The 21768-nt window shown below is 39.1% G+C and overlaps 2 protein-coding genes and 1 non-coding gene across 8 annotated transcripts; 2 read left to right on the forward strand and 1 right to left on the reverse strand.

Annotated features, from left to right (window-relative positions):
• Positions 1 to 7329: 7329 nt before the first annotated feature.
• Positions 7330 to 8475, reverse strand: LOC136265608 (etoposide-induced protein 2.4 homolog). Its single transcript, XM_066060492.1, has one exon. The coding sequence runs from the start codon at positions 8357 to 8359 to the stop codon at positions 7439 to 7441; it is 921 nt and encodes a 306-aa protein (XP_065916564.1). The 5' UTR covers positions 8360 to 8475; the 3' UTR covers positions 7330 to 7438.
• LOC136265607 (exonuclease mut-7 homolog) lies at positions 8455 to 20232 on the forward strand. Of its 6 annotated transcripts, XM_066060490.1 has the most exons (22): positions 9239 to 9378; positions 9470 to 9756; positions 10094 to 10155; positions 10717 to 10770; positions 10823 to 10869; positions 11161 to 11253; positions 11438 to 11544; positions 12056 to 12129; positions 14045 to 14083; positions 15269 to 15435; positions 15544 to 15588; positions 16609 to 16696; positions 17103 to 17167; positions 17238 to 17374; positions 17425 to 17534; positions 17612 to 17984; positions 18261 to 18384; positions 19056 to 19098; positions 19151 to 19309; positions 19376 to 19429; positions 19520 to 19648; positions 19697 to 20232. In XM_066060490.1, the coding sequence occupies exons 5-22, from the start codon at positions 10823 to 10825 to the stop codon at positions 20108 to 20110; spliced, it is 2268 nt and encodes a 755-aa protein (XP_065916562.1). In that variant the 5' UTR covers positions 9239 to 9378; positions 9470 to 9756; positions 10094 to 10155; positions 10717 to 10770; the 3' UTR covers positions 20111 to 20232. The 6 variants fall into 6 exon arrangements, with proteins under 6 accessions (XP_065916559.1, XP_065916557.1, XP_065916562.1 ...); XM_066060488.1 differs by lacking the exon at positions 10094 to 10155; XM_066060489.1 differs by lacking the exon at positions 10094 to 10155 and having other exon boundaries at positions 9241 to 9378; positions 9455 to 9756.
• Trnai-gau (transfer RNA isoleucine (anticodon GAU)) lies at positions 16880 to 16952 on the forward strand. The gene has a single exon. It is a non-coding gene; the product is annotated as a tRNA-Ile (tRNA).
• Positions 20233 to 21768: the final 1536 nt, after the last annotated feature.

The raw sequence follows: 21768 nt of genomic DNA on the forward strand, positions 1-21768 counted from the left end.
TTGCAGCTGAACTCTCTACATGGTGGTTTCTTTGTAGTTGAAATCTCTACAAGTTGAATTCTTCTAGCTGATCTTTCTACAGGGTGATTTGTTTGTAGCTGAACTTTCTACAAGGAAACTTCTTCTAACTGATCTCTGTACAGGGTAAATTGTTTGCAGCTGAACTGTCTACAAGGTAACTTCTTCTAGCTGCTCTTTCTACTGGGTGATTTGCTTGTAGCTGAATTTTCTACAGGGTGATTTATTTGCAGCTGAACTCTCTACATGGTGGTTTCTTTGTAGCTGAAATCTCTACAAAGTGAATTATCCTAGCTGATCTTTCTACAGGCCTGGGTGATTTGTTTGTAGCTGAACTCTCTACAAGGAAACTTCTTCTAACTGATCTGTACAGGGTGAATTGTTTATAGCTGAACTGTCTACAAGGTAACTTCTTCTAGCTGATCTCTCTACAGGGTGATTTGTTTGTAGCTGAATTCTGTACAGGTGATTTGTTTGCAGCTGAACTCTTTACAGAATGGTTTCTTTGTAGCTGAACTCTCTACAAGGTAACTTCTTCTAGCTGATCTTTCTACTGGGCGATTTGTTTGTAACTGAATTTTCTACAGGCTGATTTGTTTGCAGCTGAACTCTCTACATGGTGGTTTCTTTGTTGCTGAACTCTCTACAAGGTGAATTCTTCTAGCTGATTTCTCTACAGGGTAATTTTTTTGAAGTCTGTACAAGGTGTTTTTTTGTAGGTGATCTCACTGCAGGTTGATTTGTTTGTAGCTGAACTCACTAAAGGGTGATTTGCTTGTAGCTGAACCCCCTTACATTGTGTCTAGTTTCTAGCTACTAGCTGATCTCTCTACAGGGTGATTTGTTTGTAGCCAATCTCTCTACAAGGTGATTTGTTTGTAGCTGATCTCTCTGCAAGTTAATTTGTTTGTAGCTGATCTCTCTACAGGGTGATTTGTTTGTAGCTGATCTCTCTGCAGGTTGATTTGTTTGTTGCTGAACTCTCTATAAGGTGATTTGTTTGTAGCTGATCTCTCTGCAGGTTGATTTGTTTGTAGCTGAACTCTCTACAGGGTGATTTGTTTGTAGCTGAACTCTCTACAGGGTGATTTGTTTGTAGCTGATCTCTCTACAGGGTAATTTGTTTGTAGCTGAACTCTCTATAAGGTGATTTGTTTGTAGCTGATCTCTCTGCAGGTTGATTTGTTTTAGCTGAACTCCTTACATTGTGACTAGTTTCTAGCTGATGTCTTTTTTGTAGCTGAACTCTCTATAAGGTGATTTGTTTGTAGCCGATCTCTCTACAGGTTGATTTGTTTGTAGCTGAACTCTCTACAGGGTAATTTGTTTGTAGCTGAACTCTCTATAAGGTGATTTATTAGTAGCTGATCTCTATGCAGGTTGATTTGTTTTAGCTGAACTCTCTACAGGGTGATTTGCTTGTAGCTGAACTCCTTACATTGTGTCTAGTTTCTAGCTGATCTCTCTACAGGGTGATTTGTTTGTAGCTGATCTCTCTACAAGGTGATTTGTTTGTAGCTGATCTCTCTGCAGGTTGATTTGTTTTCTCACAGGGTGATTTGCTTGTAGCTGAACTCTTTACATTGTGTCTAGTTTCTAGCTGATGTCTCTACAGGGTGATTTTTTTGTAGCTGAACTCTCTATAAGGTGATTTGTTTGTAGCTGAATTCTCTACAGGGTGATTTGTTTCTAGATTATCTCTCTACAGGTTGATTTGAGTGTAACTGATCTGATCTCTCTACAAGCTGATTTGTTTGTAGATGATCTCTCTGCAGGGTGATTTGTTTCTAGCTGATCTCTCTACAAGTTGATTTGTTTGTTGCTGATCACTCTAAAGGTTGATTTGTTTGTAGCAGAACTCTCTGTAAAGTGTTTTGTTTGTAGCTGATCTTTCTACAGGGTAATTTGTTTGTAGCTGAACTCTCTCCACAGTGACTTGTGTGTAGCTGAATTCTCTAGAGAGTGACTTAATTGTAGGTGAACTCTCTACAGGGTGCATGATATTTTATAGCTGAACTCTCTTCAGTGTGACTTGTAATGTTCTGAATCTCTACAGTGATATATTTGTAGCTTAACTCTCCACAGGGTGACTTGCTTCTTGCTGAACTGTCTATAAGATTAACTGTTTGCAGCTGAACTCACTACAGAATAACTTGCAATGTAATAGAATTCTATTAAATAAATTAGCTGAATGCTCTATTAGGGTGACTGTTCTATTAGATCAGAGTATCTCGATCTCGCATTTGCTACGCGGAGTTCACTTTCGAATCATAACTCAGTGGTTTGTAATCCAATTCTTCTATACTACTGCAAGGACTTTCTATGAAGATTATCCAGCTATACACCAATTTTCAGCTCATTGCTCTAAGCGGTTTGCTTACTGAGTAGGTGTAAAAACTAATGCTTTTTTATTCATAAAAATCGATCGCATAATTGTGACACAGGTTGGGTTTTGTGTCATATCTCCGTGGTCTTTATCTCGATTCCTTTCAAACCACCAAAAGGCACTCCTACGATGGTTACTCCATCTACATAGCAATTTTCAACTCATTCTATGAAGCGGTTTACCCTGTAGGCGTGACAACCAATCGATCTTGTTTACGCGAATAATCGATCATAACTCCTGAACCATTCATTGGATTGCACCAAATTTGATGTTAGGATTCGCCTTTGGACTCCCTTTCTGTGTGCTAAATTTCAAGGCGATCGGAGCACGCGTTTGCGTTTTATAGCAATTTTTGCAAGTGTGCGAAAACACGAAGAAGAATTAAGAAGAAAAAAAACGAAGAAACAAAATCGAAACTTTGGCAGCTCGTATCTCGGAAATGGCTGGAGCGATTTCCTTCAAATTTGGAATGTAGACTCCCCTGGCTGGCGGGAAACTCTGTGGAAAATGTGGTTCCAATCGGATAAGGGATCACCGAGATACAAAGGTGTGAATATGACGTTTTCTTTTTTCCTGTCAATATACTCACGGTGTGGAGCGCCGGCTTCTTGGGCTGCACGACACACTACCGTGTGTCTTGATTAAAATGTACACTATGAGGCCTAAGACCTGTTACACCTGATCAACAGGTACAAATTACAATAAGTCAATAACTAAGGCCAATGAAACTTGATTAGCAGTTTCGCGTCATCGCCCGCATGCTTTTGATACACCCTCATGGAATTTCATTATAGGTATTTCAGATCGAAATACTCTAATAGAGTAGTCACTTTTACTCTAATAGAGCAATCAGCTGTACTCCAATGGAAAAATCAACGTACTTTAGTTATTTATGCAAGAGTAATCTCACTGTTTTTGGCAGAAATCTTCATGTTTGGGATGTGTGGTGTGCTTTTGGAAAATAATGAATAATGATTAATAACCGCCCGCCCGCATCAAATTTTCAAAATTCTGAGCGAGAAACTGGCAATCAAGTTTCATTGGCCTAATCACAAATGTACACAATATTGTTAGTCATATAGTAGTCAATCAATCTCTTGAAATCATCAGTTGACGTTGCACTGATTATTTCTTTGGGTAAATCATTCCAATTTAAGGGTTAATGACTCTCAGTATAGTAAAAAAGTTCTTTCTAACATCAGTCCTGGAAGCATACCTTCTGGTTTGGTGGAAAAAGTAAAAAAAGTCATGTTCTTAACTTTCATCTTTTAAATGTACAAACTTTCAACTAAAATTTCAGAAGTAATTTCAGAGGTATAACCTATGAAATTTCTACTAGAGTAGTCTTGCATGGCCAGACCCCCTTTTCCCTTTTTTGAGTGATGGTTGGCAGAAGAAGGGGAAAAGAAGCAACCATTACTCAAAAAGGAAAAAAAAGCAGTCTGGCTCCCAAGACTATACCCCTCAAGTGGACTCAAATTAGAGTTAAGCAAAGGAGCAGAAAGTTTGAGAAAGTCTTCTAGTTTGGGGTCAAAAATATGGCAAGCAATCATGTAACAAAATTGAAAAGTACATAAAAACTTTAAAATTACACTGTGACATCTTCTACGAACACATAGCTATATAAGCCTGACATAAAAACGTAGCTACTTCCCAAAATAATATAATAATGCAAAGATTTCTGGCTGTTTAAATTATACCTGTGATGCATTAGCTACATACATGTGCATGTAGCTAATAGATTAAATTCATGGTGTTGTGTAATGAATGAAATGGAAGGAATTTAGGGGGTGACCAGGTGAAAGTCTATATGTTTACTATAGGTATCCTTTTCCTCACAACCTTAAAGCTAACAAAAACAGTTGACTGGTTAGTTGAGACTGTGTCACAAGTGTTGACTTTTTGATTCAGTGAAGCCAGATTTTACTGTTGACGTATGAGTGTTTTAGTGATGACATAATCATGTAACATATCTAAGACAACTATGTGGCCAAGAAATGGCTGTAATGATGCTAATGCCAATCATTTTTAAGGTGAAGGTGTGATTATTAAAAAAATGATTGGCATTGGCATCATTGCAGCCATCACAACTACAACTTTTTTTTTTTCACACTGGCATTTTTGGAGGGCTGCACTCTTTTTCACAGCTTAATTGGCTGTTTTGACACATACACAGCCTGCATGTATGTCACAAAAGCTGATAAAGGCCCTTGTGGTTGCAGCCCTACAACTCCATACTTCTATATGCATATGGTACATGCATACATTTATAACACTATATAAATATAACATTCGTATAGGAAGCTCCAGAAGTCTTGACGATTAGTTTAATTTGTCCCAGAATATATATTATCTCTGTGTTATACTTTTATGAATGCTATCTACCAATTACTCTACCCATAATGGACGAAACATGCAATTTCTTGAATTTTCTTGAGGTAATTAAAAAACTTAATTTATTTAGCATGAGGAATTGAGGAAACCTTAATAATTGGATTATTGGCTATGAATTCATAGTACAGTAGGACCTCGATTATCCGAACAGTAGCAGTGACTGTTCTATTGGGGTATTTTGTCAACAGGTGTATGTTCTATTGGAGTAGTTCACCAGAGCTCTGTATATAAATCAATGGGCCTCATTTATCCGATATTATTTATGCAATACAGTATAGAGGGACCTCCATTATCTGAACACATGTGTGCCAGTTGAATCATAAAAGTGTTCAGATAAGTGAATTATTTCGGAGAGTATATAGTTATTTGGTAAAATACTTGTAGCATGGGTCTGAGGATATGACTTTGGAAGAGAAACCGCATAATTGTATTGAGAGTATGTTACTGCATGTATAATGTTACTAGCATGCATGCTTGTTAATAGCTAGCTAGTTACAACTGACAATGAAATAATCAGTGATTTTCTCAGGAATTTGTTAATTGCAAAAGGTATATTGACAGTCACTGTGTCATTTTTACAGTGTGACCAATTTTGGTTGCTATAAATACATGTACATGATTAGTAAACTTGAATTATCATCTGTAGGATTTTCTACATGAGTTAATTATTTCAGTCATACACTGTGGATTCCTTCATGTTCATCACACATCTACACTATATATACCAAATATTATATGTCCACATAAAGAACCAACAAAAAGAAAATGTAGCTGTACATGTGCTGTCACTGCTGTGACATTACTTCCACTTAATTGAGCCTGTACTTTAACACTGTACATAAACTGACACCTTCAGAATTAAGAGTATCTAAAACAGTTTAGACTTAACTCTCTGAATGCACTTGTATCTATAAATAAATAAACAAAAACATAAACTATCCATCTGTCTGTCTGTCATGCATTCCTTTGGCATCTAACAATTTTCTTGCCAGCTGATGGACATATCGAGTCAAAGCAGTTTTTGTGCCAAATGAAACACTTTGTGGTTAAACAAATAAATTAAAAGTAAGATAGGCCACATTCAAATTTTCACAGCAAACATTTGGGGACACTACATCCCTACTATACAGTACTACCATGCTGTATGATGCACACTGGCTATCTAGAATGCAAAATGATTGTTATATTAGAACAGTTCAGTGTATAAAAGGTTGTGAAATCAAAGGTAGAGTGTGCAATGATATTTTTATCACATTATTATGGTGATGCTGTCATTATTGGAAATTGCAGTCAATACCCTCTCGTAATTCCTGAGAAAATTGTTTAAAAGATGTGTTTTTTCTTAAGAGCAAAAGCATTTTAGCCAACCAGACAGCTATGGTGTGAAGAGCAGACATGTATGTGCGACAACGTTGAAACCGGGTCACTATACTGCTGACCCGGATGACCCACTGACCCGGATAGCAATCCGGGTCAGACCCGGATGTGACCCGGATTGACCCGGATTAATTAAAGCCGAGACGTGTTTCGGCTAGTCTCGGGCGAGCGAACGAGTCTACATTTTGAGCGTTCGATTCGTGTTGAGTAAATATTGCAACTTCAGCCTAGCTGTAGGTTGAAGATCAAAAAAAAAAAAAAAAAAAAGGTCTTTATCTACTGACAATAGCTACCCCTCACCATAGATACCCTCAGTTTCGTGCTACATACTGCACTTACTAACAAATAGGCGTGGCTGAGCATATGTTGGTAATGCGATAAGTGGGTGTGAAGAGCTACGCGATAGCGTTTATAAGTTCCACGTCGTCAAACGAACAATTTCGTTTCTCACGTGATCCAATCCCGGTCAGACTCGGATAAATCAACTGTAAACCGGGTCAGACCCGGAGAAAATGTGACCCGGATGACCCGGAGAAAATGTGACCCGGATGACCCGACCCGGTTTCAACGCTGATGTGCGATACGGCTTGCATGATCATAAGTTTGGGAAATAGCTTTACAGATTATGAAGTTTATGGCTTCTCTTTACGAAAAGTATTGTGGAAAAGTTTGACGACTCACAAATATGTCAGACATATGAATGAATTTTTAGGTCAAGCAGTACTACAAATGAGCCAAATGTCAAGATCTTGTGTTATTTCATCCTTGAGTTGATAATGTTTTCAATTAGCTCAACGTGTATAATCCAACCAAGTTCTCACTCACAGCATTATATAGAAACAATCTTTGACACCTCTACAAGTACTTCGTAATCTGACACAATTCATTGTCAATAATGACAATAAATGGTGGTAGCACTATAAAATCACACGATGAAATTTAAGACTATTAAAGGTTTATGTAAAGTTTTAAGATTTCATAGACGTGCATTGAAACAGTTAAAGTTACTCGAAGAATGATAGATTTTGCAACATTGAATTTCATATGCCAATCTCTTGCCCAGGCTGTCACAGTAACATGATTTTTATGGTGCAGTGCATAACATGCGATTCTATCAAATTATAAGTACCTAAGCTAGACTATTACCAATCATGTTTCTCATTAAAAATCAATATGCACACAGAAGGGACGATAAAGATGGCGTGCAGCAATAAATAAGTAGCAAGGCATTAAATTACACAACATACACACCAGATAGAATAATCAAGTTGCTTTCTTTATCTTCCTAACCTTCAACACCCGGTAGATCAGTAACTCACTAACATACGTAGCAGTTCGTAATGCTAGAATAAATAAGGGTAATTGGGGTATACATATTGGCGGCAGCACTGGCTTAGTTGTATGAACTCCAATTATCATCACTGGAAAGAACAGGCTAAAGAAGGCTGCACTGATTGTAGCAGAGGATGGGTATAGTGTCAGCATACACAGAACCATACCAAACCCAGCATAATATGGCCAGTTCTTTTCCACTCGGTAAATTCTTTCCTGGATGGAGACTCCTTGTCCAAACCACTTGTATTCAAAAGCATATAAAGCATACAATACTGACAGCAAAAATACACATAAAATGTATCCAATGTAGGGAAGGTATAGAATGAATGTAGCTTGCAACAGAAATATAAACTCTGCCAAAACACTGAATAAAAAGTCTGCAATAAGACCAGAAGGCATGCTATCCTTTTTTGTTGAAGTTCTTCTCAGTGAAGAGTCAGTTTTCTTGAATAGCAAATCGGCAATCTCTTGAAACCATATACTGTTAATCGGCTTACTCACCCAATACAAGGGCACAATCCATAGCACATCAAATGTCATGTCAACTGTATGGATAAGTGATGAAGAAAATTTATCAACATCACCTCCAATTAGGAGTACGTATAAGCTCCCATACATGTATTGTATCACTGGACGGACGAAGTGACCGAATAGAAACATTCCCAGAGTGATTATGATTCCATTGAGGACAAAACAACGATATATTATCACTCTCACTTTACTACTGGACCGTACAACACTGATGGCAGCAAACAGACTGCGGAAAAAGTCACGAACTCCAAACAGAAATTGCTGCAAAACGGCTGGGGCTGCCTGAGTAAGAGAAACACCTTCATCTTCTTCAGACATGACTTTCCTCTACACTAATACAATAATGGCAATGCCACTTGGGTTGTCCGAAGCGCAAGAAAGGGATTCTCGTACGGAGTGGTTCTAATAAATTCGTCTTTTGCATTGTATTCTAATAATTTTGTTTGGCAAAGTGGCAGCTGGTACTGCGCGAAAACTATCACAGGTGTATTTGTTTTGCATTGTATATTTACAGGTAGCTAGACTAGTATGCAATCAGGCGAGGAGATCATACTGAAGCCATGATCGGTCTAGTTCTAGTGATTGCTTATTTACTGAGACTAATCAGTGGTCGTGCTCGGCAAGGACTTGGCGAAAGACCACAAGATAACGACCAGGATTTGTCTGGGTACAGCAGCGATGACGAGGAATCCAACCAATTTCCAGATTTAGAGGATAATGAACAGCAATCTACTTTGTACCATCAAACTCCTATCACCAAACCTGTGTCACAAGGAGGCTACAGTAGAGGCTATCACACTTACCTTGAGACATCTGCTGCGAGCAAGCTGGAGCAAACAGATGGCTGGCTATCTGATGACGAAACTACCACATCCATATCAACAGCTGAGATTGAACAAGGAACTTACAGGAGGCTAACTCTGGCAGCTGTAACCTCAGCTGATGATTCTGATTTGTATGAAGACTTTAAGGCACTGTGGGCTAAAAACCAGAAACAGCTTAACCCCAAATTGCGTACAACTCTCTACAGTATTTTCAGACAGAGGCCGGATGTTTATGCATTTTTGTTGCACTGTGCAAGAAAATCTTCAACACGGCAATCTATTACGAAACTGGTATTGTCAGAATTTTTACAATACAAGAAGACAGTTCGTGAAAAGGAGTCAATCCCCCAGCCACAGTTGGAGCATCAGCTAGAGGCACTACAGATTTGTACTAGATCTCATCCAATTATCTTCCACGACATGTGCTCCATATTTGACCTGGACTCTGCACCACACAGCAACAAGATGCAATTGATCAAGACGTTACTAAGGACCAATGGCAAGCACAAGGAAGTGAGTTTGTTTTGAAATTTGTTCTGGATAATTCCCTGCAGCTTATATGCATATATTGCATAAATATATATTCCAGATGTATTTTTTGTAGTCTGTCATAAAGTTAGTTGGAGAATAGGGTGTGGAAGTGCCATTGGGTTGGAAAAAAAAATGGAAGTGATACAGTCTGTGTTGTATACCAACTAATTCCACCCCATTTTGTAGGTGGATCAAATGGAAAGCAGGACGCCTGGGGGTAGTAATGTCCAAAGCTAAACTCTGGTAGACAGAAAAATTCTCAATTGAAAGACTTTCAATTTTACACATTGCTGGGTGTTTGTTGAGCCTCATTTACAAGTTCATGAACTCAACAACTATGAAAGCTTCATACCAGTTAAGGTAGAAACCAAAATATAAGTGTTATCAATACCTTGGCTTTGACTTACAAAGAGATATTTTTAGCAAGAGTTCATTAAGACATGTAGCCCCCTGGTCACACTGATGGTGAGGTTTATCTATTACATGTACCGTGAAGCCACCTAACTTCAAGGGCAAATTTCAGGGTGCATATCTCATAAACCCTGGCTTGTCATGGTACATTTAAGTTAAACCATGGGCTTGATATCTGGTGAGGTAACATTGGTTTGTTTTTATAAGAATCCTGGCATGATTCAATTGTGGGAGTTTATTATTGCTCACGTGATAAAAACCATAAAGCCGATTTTCCATCCTACAGCACTCAGACGGAGGCGATTCGACTCCCTTACCACTCTATGAGTTGACAAACGAAAGTTAAAGGTGAGAACTAGTGTCATGGGTAATTTACAAGCGCTTGTCCGTGTGTTTGATTAGTACCACGCCCACTTTTCGTATATCACGAAGTAACCACTCTACAGCAAAGCTTACTGCTCTGGATGTTTAGAAAACTGTGTAAACAGTGTTTACGTGATGTAGCAACTTTTGAAACACTTGTAAAATCGCTAAATTGAGTGTTTCCGTGATATCCGTAGGATTTGCCCATTTATATTAACAAACGTAGTCACAATGTTAGTTGTTGCTGTCCCATAATCGAATCTCACAAGTTGGTCTATATAATGAGTTCGGTATCGTATTGGTTTGGGTGATTAATCTCCCGCAGGCTCTTAGCCTGCATTGGCATGGTACATATCAGTTGTATCACGTGCCCTCGTGATTTGCCTGACATGTACACCCACGGCCCGTACATATCAGGCAAATCACTTGGGTACATGATACAACTATTACTTGTTCCATAATCCACACATGGTGAAGTAACTGATGTTTTGTGTTACACAATTGTCATGTTCTGTTGAAAGATTGTAAATTCCGTGTTTTATATAGGCGGTGACTTACGCTAGAAAGCTGAATTTGCAGAAATGTTTTCATCTTGAAGAGGTTAGTCCCTCTTGTATTCTGATCACAATCTCCTTGTCTTGTTCTGTTACAGATGTTACTGCCATTGGTAGTGATGGATAAGATTAACATCATTGAAAGGTAAATATAGCACACTTGTATGTAACATACATATATAAGTAATGTATGGTACATACACTCATTTACACTGCATATGGTAACACAAGTTGTTTGTTTGGTGGTCACCTATGAATTACAGTGGGACTCAGATACCTAGCTTAGGACCATGTCAGTAGATAGATGTCTTGATTTGGAGGCTAATGTAGTAGCAATGTGTACATGTGTGTAATTCCTGGTTCGTTTGGTGATGTTACAATCCCTAAAAGTGTTGTGAAGTAATTGGTGGTTATTGGGATATTGTTTTGTATACAGCTATGTCAGTGCTGACCAAGAGCTTCAGTTTCAGTTTGTGAAGATTCTTGACAACTTGTGTGCCTCAGGCTCAGACCTGGATGGACTAGCAAGGTGAGAGTATAATAGGTGTTGTGTGTATTAAAAGTAAAAGGGGGCCCTTAGGTGTATTGTATAATAGTTATACTATTACCCTTTTAGAGATGTTAACACAATATTTGAACGATAGTGTAAACTCTGTGTACCTAAATTCCCTCTAATTTTTTTTTTGGTGTCAGATAATGTCTGTTTTCTTCAGCTCTTATGAACGTGCTGGAATCAGTGTGGGAGAGAGTTCAAAATTGACAAGGAGACAACTGAATAAGTTAGCATCAAGACTAGCCAAGACGTACGGCTTGGATATAGGTCAGTTTTGTATATGAATTGACTCATATCTCGCCACCAACAGTGGCCTAGTTCGAAGATCACTACATTAGCTGTTCATGCACACAGTAACACTAATACAAACATATGTGAGTACAGCCATAGTCATGATATGTGTATATGTGCTTGTGTACATGTGTCAGCTATTGATGATGGTGGTGTAGGGGGTTCTGTTATTGGAAAATAAAGGTTTACTAACTGATATGTTGATACAATAGACCCTCGGTTATCCGACGTCTCGTTTATCTGTAACCTGGCTTAGAAAATGACTGCTATTTTGAGTGTAGAAGGTGTATGTTGTATTAGAGTAACTGTACCTTCTATTAGCTTTGAATGTAGCTCTGTGTATAAATGAATTATCCAAACAATTCCCTTATCTGAGCACTCATATCATTCAGACCATTTTGATTCAGATGGCCTACTGTATTTCTATGTAATAATTAAATAGTGTTTTGAGAATAATTGGATATTAACTTATACATCTATCTTGTAGAGAAATTCCCTAACGTTGCCTTCAGTAGGGCTAGTGGATCACTTCATTATATGCTATCCAAGTATTACAAGGAGGTGTGGTAACGTGTGTGTGTGTGTGGGTGTTTTGTGGGGGGGGGGTGTGTGGTGCACATGTGTGTGTGTGTGGTGCACATGTGTGCGTGTGAGTGAGTGAATGTGTGTGTGTGTGTGTGTGTGTGTGTGTGTGTGTAGTGCACGTGTGTGTGTGTGTAGTGCACGTGTGTGTGTGTGTGTAGTGCACGTGTGTGTGTGTGTGTGTAGTGCACGTGTGTGTGTGTGTAGTGCATGTGTGTGTGTGTGTGTGTGTGTGTGTGGTGCACGTGTGTGTGTGTGTTTTGGGTGGGGGGGGCGTGGTGCACATGTGTGTGTGTGTGTGTGAGTGAGTGAGTGTGTGTGTGTGTGTGTGGTGCACGTGTGTGTGTGTGTGTGTGTGTGTGTGTGTGTGTGTGGTGCACGTGTGTGTGTGGTGCACGTGTGTGTGTGTGTGTGTGTGTGTGTGTGTGTGTGTGTGTGTGTGTGTGTGTGTGTGTGTGTGGTGCACGTGTGTGTGTGTGTGTGTGTGGTGCACGTGTGTGTGTGTGGTGCACGTGTGTGTGTGTGGTGCACGTGTGTGTGTGTGGTGCACGTGTGTGTGTGTATGTGTGAGTGTGGTGCACATGTGCGTGTGTGTGTGTGTGGTGCACATGTGTGTGTGTGTGTGTGTGTGGTGCACATGTGTGTGTGTGTGTGTGTGGTGCACGTGTGTGTGTGTGTGTGTGTGTGTGTATGTGTGTGTGTGTGTGAGTGTGGTGCACATGTGCGTGTGTGTGTGTGGTGCACATGTGTGTGTGTGTGTGTGTGGTGCACATGTGTGTGTGTGTGTGTGTGTGGTGCACATGTGTGTGTGTGTGTGTGGTGCACATGTGTGTGTGTGTGTGTGTGTGTGGTGCACACATGCACGCACGCACGCACACTCACTCACTCACTCTCACACACACACACACACACACATGTGCACCACACACACACACACACACACACACACACACACACACACACACACACACACACACACACACACACACACACACACACACACACACACACACACACACACACACACACACACACACACATGTGCACCACACACACACACACACGTGCACCACACACACACACACACACGTGCACCACACACACACACACACTCACACACGCACACACGCACACACACACACACACACACACTCACACACACACACACACACACACACACACACACACACACACACACACACACACACACACACACACACACACACACACACACACACACCACACACACACACACACACACATGTGCACCACACACACACACACACGTGCACCACACACACACACACACACACGTGCACCACACACACACACACACGCACACACGCACACACACACACACACACACACTCACACACACACACACACACACACACACACACACACACACACACACACACACACACACACACACACACACATGTGTGTGTGTGTGTGTGTGTGTGTGGTGCACATGTGTGTGTGGTGTGTGTGCAGTACACTTATGTACACCAGAACAAATAAGTGAGAACATACAAAGTACAGTGGCAGTCCACATTGTAGTCATTAATACTGAGAGATTAAAGCATTTTACTATCAGTCAGATACTCTAATATAGCAGTCAACCATTCTAGTACAGTGGCAACATATTAAATTTCATGCAATGACTCACAGTAGTAAAGTAACAATTTTATGCCACTCGTTTTGCAGTGTTTAGTTGGCTGGCCAATCAATTTTTGTTTCTTCTGCCTCTGAAACAAATCCTGTGTCATTTGTTGAAATTTAATTTAATTACCATCTAGCTTCTATACCTTATAACTACACACTTAAATTCAGCACTGTCACTACTGTGAATGTAGTTTCATAGACAGGTGTTATTTTGCTATGTGCTCTCTAGGGTGGTATTAGCAGTGACAATATGGAAGATTTGATCAAGGTATGTTACCTGTAACACAAGAGTGTTTGTTATGTAGCTCCACTGGGGTTTATAAACACAAATCTGTAGTTATTTCCTATGTAATTTCATATTGGTGATTGTTTATCAGTGAATTTACTGTATATTGGGCAAATGAGGTTCCAATTTGGAAACTTTATGGCTATTACAAACTAAACACCAGATCACTTCCTATACTTTATAAATCTCTAGTATTACCTGTGATGGAGTATGCTATGTTGTCCGGGGGACCTAGTTATATTGGTGACTCAGGGTACAAAGAAGAGCTAGGAAATGTGTTCCAGAACTTTTAAATTTAGTGATGATCGTCTAAGTGCTCTAAATCTTCCTTTACTATCTTACCAAAGACATCTTGCAGATGGTGTACAATATTTTACATGACATTGTGAGTTTACAGTCTGAAGTGTTTTTCTCCAGCGATTGTCTAGTGTAACAAGAGGACACAGTCTCAGTAAATTGTTCAAACCGCATGCACAAAGATCTGTTTGAAGTAATTTCTTCTATGTAAGATCAATAAATGCTTGCCTAACGAAGTAGTGTCGACTAACTCAGTAAATAACTTCAAGATTCTATTTGATAGCTATTTTCTCTAATGACTTAGTTTCTTTTGTACATGAGCAGGACTCACAGGCTTATGCCTTTTTTCCCTGTAATAATGTTACTAGTGTTGTGAACCAGTATGGAAAAAACCGGTTATTAACCAGTATTGTCTAGGTCAAGCCATATTATTGACTAAGAAGCCTTTTAACCGGTTTTGCCCACCCACTTAGTAAACCATAAATTACCCCTGCTGACAAGTGTTAACATCACACAACATAACCTCAAAGCATGTGTAAATAATAGCTGTTATCGTAAGGCAGGATGTTGATGGTCAGTTTGGTATCACCCTAAGGCTTCCAAAAGTCATGTTTAGTACCATAATGTCTGCTAATTTACAATCAGACAATAACCACAATAACCGGTCAATATCCAATTTTTCACCTTCCAATAACCAGGGTTTTAGTAAACTCTGCAGGTTCACAGCACTATTGGGTTGTCACTTAATCCAGCACTCTTAATATTTACTACTAGCATTAGAATATGTGGCTGGATTACTGAGTTCTTGTTGCTCTGACTAGACTTCCTAAGTACATGTTGAGTATTAGTATATTACTTGTCTACTCACAGGCATCAGTGTTGGACAATGTTCAGCTGCAGATTAATCTGTTACTAGAGCTTATCAGATACAAGGATCTGCCAGCAGCAGCTTACTGGGCACAATATTTTAATATTGATAGTAGAAACATTCCCTTCCAGCTGCAAGATTACATGAAACACCATCCAACTGTGAAGAGGTGTGTTTAGGGTAGTGCGTGTACATTTGTGTGTGTAGTTTGCCTCTTCAGAGTAGTGTACGAAAGCTATTAATGAAAACTTATCTTTTCTATTTTTTTTGTTTACAGACATAAGTGGCAAAATAATGACTCAACGGATCATCATAATGATGAGTATGTTCTAATAAGAGTGCACTGTGTACATTTACTTGTTGTATGACCACCTGCCCCCAGTCTTGCATTGCACATCCAGACCCTTTTCTCTGCATGGTGCTTATCAATTAGAAATTATAAGTAAACATATATAATTTCTAATCTGTAAGTGTCGTGTGTGGCTACGTGAGACTATACCATTTTGCGATCAAAATACTCTATAAGAACAGTCAAGTACTCTAATAGAACAGTCATTTCATGCAGCATTGTAACAATCCTCCAAGACTGAAATATGCCTTCCCTCTAGCATGGCACTGCAAATGCAGACATTCATACTAAGCAGTAACTGTCCTTTGCATGTACCAAATAGATAGCCAGCTTTATTTTGGGCCATAAACTGGTAATTACCACTGAAAGTAATCCCTACAACTCATGTTTAATGAAGGCAAGTCAGAGAGGATATACTATACAACATGTGAAGTCCAAATTTTTTGCAAAATTTACAAGCTGAATCCTTAATTTGCTGCCCGCAGACTAAATTTCTTATATTTTCTAGTGAACAGAGTTTTGCTTATACCTTCTGTGTTCTTAACTTTGCCATGGTAACCTAAGAGATGTATAGAAATCATTTGGTGTCTAAATTTACATATATTTAAGAGCTTCACAAAAATTTGGACCTTGCAACAACCTGCTCTACGGTAGATTGCTCTAAAAGTTGGATATAAAATTTATAAATTCTGGAAAGAAAGATGGAGACCATGCTTCACCTGGTGCAACTCCCCCATCCGTCAAATCTAGAATCCACTCCTGTGCTCCTATATCATCTATAAACATTTCATTACTTTGAGAGGTGCAACCATTAAAAGGAGAGGATTGATTGAAGTCTTCTTTGGTGATCTCTTTGTATAGCTGCAATTACCAGTGCCAGAGTTGTTTCACACAAATTATCATCCTGTCTAACTACTATAATAGAGCATACATTCCCTGGTGAAACAGTTGTTTGCTAAAGCATGCCACAATTATATTGTTTTTCCTTGTTAGGTATTACTGTCTTAACATTTCACTTGATCAAGTCCACTTTATTGATAATCAAGGTGACCTCCAGCATTGTCAACAAACTCTGTGTCAAGTATGTAAGATGTACTTGTATGATAACACATAGATTGATTTGTTGCACTATTGAACTGACTGCTGCCGCTTTTGCTTGCATTCCATAACTGTCTAACTGCATCATTTTTGTACATCAAACATGGGTTGCCTTTACCATGGCGCACACATACATAAAGTAAAACCTTTCACTGTTTGTCAAGGTGGTCTGTTAGCTCAGTTGGTAGAGCGTGGTGCTGATAACCCCAAGGTCGTGAGTTCAAGCCTCACACAGACCAATCGGAAGTTTTTTTTCCCCATTTTTTACACCATTATAATGTGTCAGTAGTATAAATCACTAATATACAAACTGCCTGTGTTGTACACTAGCTTTGTAGTAGTTTGTATGAAATTACATACCTACATACATACATACATACATTTTGTAGCAAGGAAATGTCATCGGAGTTGATGCTGAGTGGAGACTATCTGCATGCAATGCTGGTGTTGAAAGGTCAGTAAAAAGTCTACATATATGTGGATATATTCACTTGATAAATGTTTGTGTCATTGTGTGATTTTAGAATTGCTCTGTTACAATTGGCTACAAAGCATGCAGTATACTTGTTGGACATGATTGCCCTGACTGCTGATGTGTCAGAAGAGATACTACGTGGCTTTACAGCTTCAGTGTTTTCATCCACTGATACTATTAAACTAGGTCAGTGTTTAGTGTAGTCTGTGGTGGTGTCGCGTATGATGATATCATAGGTTATGGCATTGCTGGAGACTTCCGTGTGATAGCACACTCTTGGCCTTTTGTGGCAGAAATTGTAGGCACCCCATGCCAAGTGATAGACCTCCAAATCTTTGCACGTTCAGTAAGAACTTAAATTTGTTGATTAATGCTGTTAATCACTTTGTAAATATGTATACTGTTATGTGTATGCGTTCTTAGGTGAAAGTTGCTGTTGAAGCAAAGTCAGGTACAAATAAGAAAGACACACCTCCCTCCCATAAAAGTACCTCCCCTACCAACACCCAAGAAGACTTGACCACTCCATCACAATGCACATCCCTCAACGAAGCTATCGTCATGAGAACATTTCAGAAACTAGACAGTATACCAGATACAGAACTACCCAGTGTTCCCGTTTCAGGGGATGATGTAGTCGGTGATGATGAGAGCAATACTGAGCACAGTGCTAGTAGTGGACCAAGAGGACTTGGGCTTTTGGTGAAAGAATGTTTTGGTAGACCGCTGGATAAGTCGCAGCAGTTATCAGATTGGGAACGACGGCCCCTTAAACGGGAGCAAGTATACTATGCAGGTAAATGCAAGTGTAGTGTTAGTATAACGTATACAGTGGTCCCTCCATTACCTGCCAAACTGTGGAAGTGTATGTTCTATTAGAGTATTTTAGCTAAGCTCGGTATATATAACGTATAGCCTTCATTTATCCGAATTCAAATACACCTAGGGCTCAATGAGTCCGTACAGTGTAGCTTGCTTGTTAAACATGTGAAATAAACATTAAACAAAGTTATTCCTCTGTTGGTTATCTGTTTTCATTCTTATTACCACATTTGTGTCTCACAATTTGCAGCTTTAGATGCTTATTGTTTGTTGGAAGTGTACAAACATCTTAAAGAAAAGGCTCTAGCTATATCTCCAGATTTCAACATCACACCATTCCTCACCTCGTCTACAGCAGGGAAAGCAGTCTACAAGTGTGTGTAATTTGTATTTGTACTGTTATACCATAATATGTGACCAGATTTTACAAAACCGATCCAAATTGCACATCAGGCAAAGTCAAACTTACACCTCCAGTGGATAACTACACTATCGTACTACTAGTTTTGACCCTCAGTACCACTCAAACTACTCGAAACTGGTTTCAACAGACGTATTCTGGGTGGTGTGTAGAGCTCAAACGGTGGTTTTCGGCCTTGTGATGGCTGGCTTGGTAAGAATCAGGGGTTTACTGGTGGACAGCCTGATAATGTTGGCCAGACGTTTTTCTGTGGGTTTTGCTACATTTCAGCCACTAAGGAGCCAGCACAGCCCAGTAATCTCATGTCTGGACTCCAATTGTGGTCTGCCTCCGTTTTGAGGTCTAGCCCTTGCCCACCCCGCCACCCCTTTGCGAGAGTACTCATGATACTACTTCGCTCGTCCAACTGCTCAGATATTCTATCTTATTTGGCGGGAAACTCTACGAGCAGGTACAAGTACTGGAAGTAGTCTGAAAGGTAATAGATTGATGCATCTTTAGTGTAAATTTCATACACGTGCTTGCTATCCTTGGAGGCCTGAATTCATTAAAACTGTTTATCTTTAAACTTCTAATGTGCGATTTGGATCGTTTTTCCAAAATCCAGTCACAATATGTGTTTAGAGGACAAAAGGAAGAAAAGGGTGCTAAAAGAGTTAAGGAACTAGTGAGTTACTGTAAGTGCTATTGAATCAAGGTATTAGTTGGACTTTTGTTAGTATGAGAATCCTCCAAAGAGGACAGGACCTCCAATTAGACCTGGAGACATTAAACTTGTGGTTGATACGATGCTTCAGGGACTAGGGAGACAGTTAAGGTCTTGTGGAGTAGATGTTGTCATATTGACCAATAATCAACATCACTATGATGCCATCAAGGTATAGGAATACGCTAATTCTACCTGTGTCACAATTTTACTTTCTAAAATGTGTTCTCCCTTTAAGTCTTGTCAACAAGATGGCAGGGTTATCTTAACCTCAGGAGCACCTTTTAACACAGTATGTATGAAACATGTAATATGTCTCTGCGTACTTAGTGCATTGTGTGACAAATGTTTAATCTTGTACTACATTTTCTTTTATTGGCAGTTGAAGGGAATGGTTCCAGAAGGGATGTGTGTGCATGTTACCCCAGGAAAAGCACGTGATCAAGCCCTGGAAGTGTTCGATCATCTTAACATTCAAGTTACACCAAGTGACATTTTCAGTCGCTGTCAGGTAATTGCAATGTATGATTAACGCCTTGCTTTGTACATACATCATTAGATGTGTAACAGTAATAACTATGTATTAATTGAGAGGAGTAAAATGGCAGAGATATTTGAGAGCCTACCAGAAACAGCATTGAACAAATGCCCACTGAAGCTGAATGGTGGTGAAGTCAGAGAAGATGATGAGGTTCCCACTGAACTAAGAATAGCAAGGAGTTCTTTACTGAACAACACTAATTACCCAATAGTTGGATTAAACGATGGCTTGAGTATTTGTGATGGTGTCAATGTAGTGCTTAGTCATAATGGAGTTTGTCTCAACATCAAGAACATTCCTGTAGGAGTGCTGGAGCACGTAGACATCTTTTTCTGTTGTTCCGCTTGTGGAAAAGTGTACTGGGAGGGTAAACACTTTGAAAGATTCGTCAGAACTTTTCATGGTGTCTTCAACACTGCCTCAACTACATAGCATATGTATAATTCTTACTGTTCAAAAGTCGTATTGATGATTAATGCATATGGAGTGTATATAACCTTATTAATGTAATGATTTAGAATATCATTTATGTGGTAATAAGAAGTTGTTCCTGATTTATAGCTAGCTATACATGACTGCTGTATAGATGAGCTGTTTTTAGGGTATCCCTAGTGTGTGTTAGTATATTTATCAAATGCCTTACCGAAGCCTCAACCTATGTCATACTGTGCTTTTAAGCAATGCTCAAGTTATTCTCTTATCTTGACTGCTCTATTAGAGTATCTAATATGCCTGTGAATGTACTATTAGGATATTTCATTATGTGATGACATTGAAACAACAATAATGTATGTACATAAAAACTACTAGTGTTGTTACTATGGTAACCCCTCAACAACTGTACGAGTATTACCAGTTTGTGATGGCATGTTTAGAGTCTGATAGTTGTGTTACTGTGGTGAAGGCTACCAAGGAATGGCCTAGAAGATAACCAAGTTAGTCAATAGTCCCACTTCCCTTCGCAGGGAGCTGTAAAATTAAATCTGATGTTTGCCAATCTGTATCATACATAATGTACAATTAGGCTCACAGTAGCGGCCGCACGTTTTAAATGAGGGAGTATACTTTTAGGTTCTTGGCTCTGAAACTCACTACTGTGAGCCTTAATTTACTTGACTTCACAGTGTGAAAGCTGACTTAACAGCTATACATACAGCGTGTGCATGAGTAAATTACAAGTAAATTATTGTGTTCAGTAATTAATTTTGTTTAAAGTGTGAAAACTCTAATTGAAAAGGCTAAACATTGATAACAGGGACAGGCCATATGAAAAGTGATTGGTTGAATATTACATAGATACATACATTTACAAATGTACACCATGTCATATTACTTAGATCTGTTTACATGCTGCAATTCCATTTTGACGATATCTGAAAGCATCATCATCATCTTTCTGCTAGTTCGGGTCTGCCAGAGGCGGATAACCTATATAAAAATCATTCCTATATAATTGCTAAACCACATGTCATAACTACAAACCTGGAATGGTAGGAAAATTAATAAAAAAAATTAATTTGATGATAATTCTGGTAGCAATCATGCATGTATGGTAGACCAACTATAGAGCATTTAAAATTTTTCATAATCTAGCTACAAGTGTAGCATTTGTGCTATGACTGGTATACATACCCAGTGCTAGAGAACTGCACATGGAGTAAGGAAATCAGAATAATTTATACTAGTTGGTTTGTGTTCACCTGAAAACATCTATATAAATGGTATACATGTGTTCACTACCAATAGTTTTGTGTTGGAACTGTTTTCATGTAGTAAAACATATCTGCGTACCTGAATCATCCATACTAAATGTGTGGAATATTTTTACAGCCTCATAACTCACCCGTTCTTGCTTGACAGTTCTGGCATGCAAATGGCTGCCTTCACAGTGCTGCTAAATGCTTGGGCAATTGGCCCATGTAATAAGAGTTATTCGAGGACTCGGGTGAAGACTATATATGGCAAATAGGGGAATACGATCACTGAAAATAGATATGAAACTAGAATAAATCACTGGAGTGGTAATGTGAACCCACAAATACCTAACCCAAATCTCTGTTTTGAAAATGAAGATTGTTGTAGATAGAGCA

The sequence above is a fragment of the Dysidea avara genome, chromosome 9 (assembly GCF_963678975.1).
Source record: "Dysidea avara chromosome 9, odDysAvar1.4, whole genome shotgun sequence".
NCBI classification, from domain to species: domain Eukaryota; kingdom Metazoa; phylum Porifera; class Demospongiae; order Dictyoceratida; family Dysideidae; genus Dysidea; species Dysidea avara.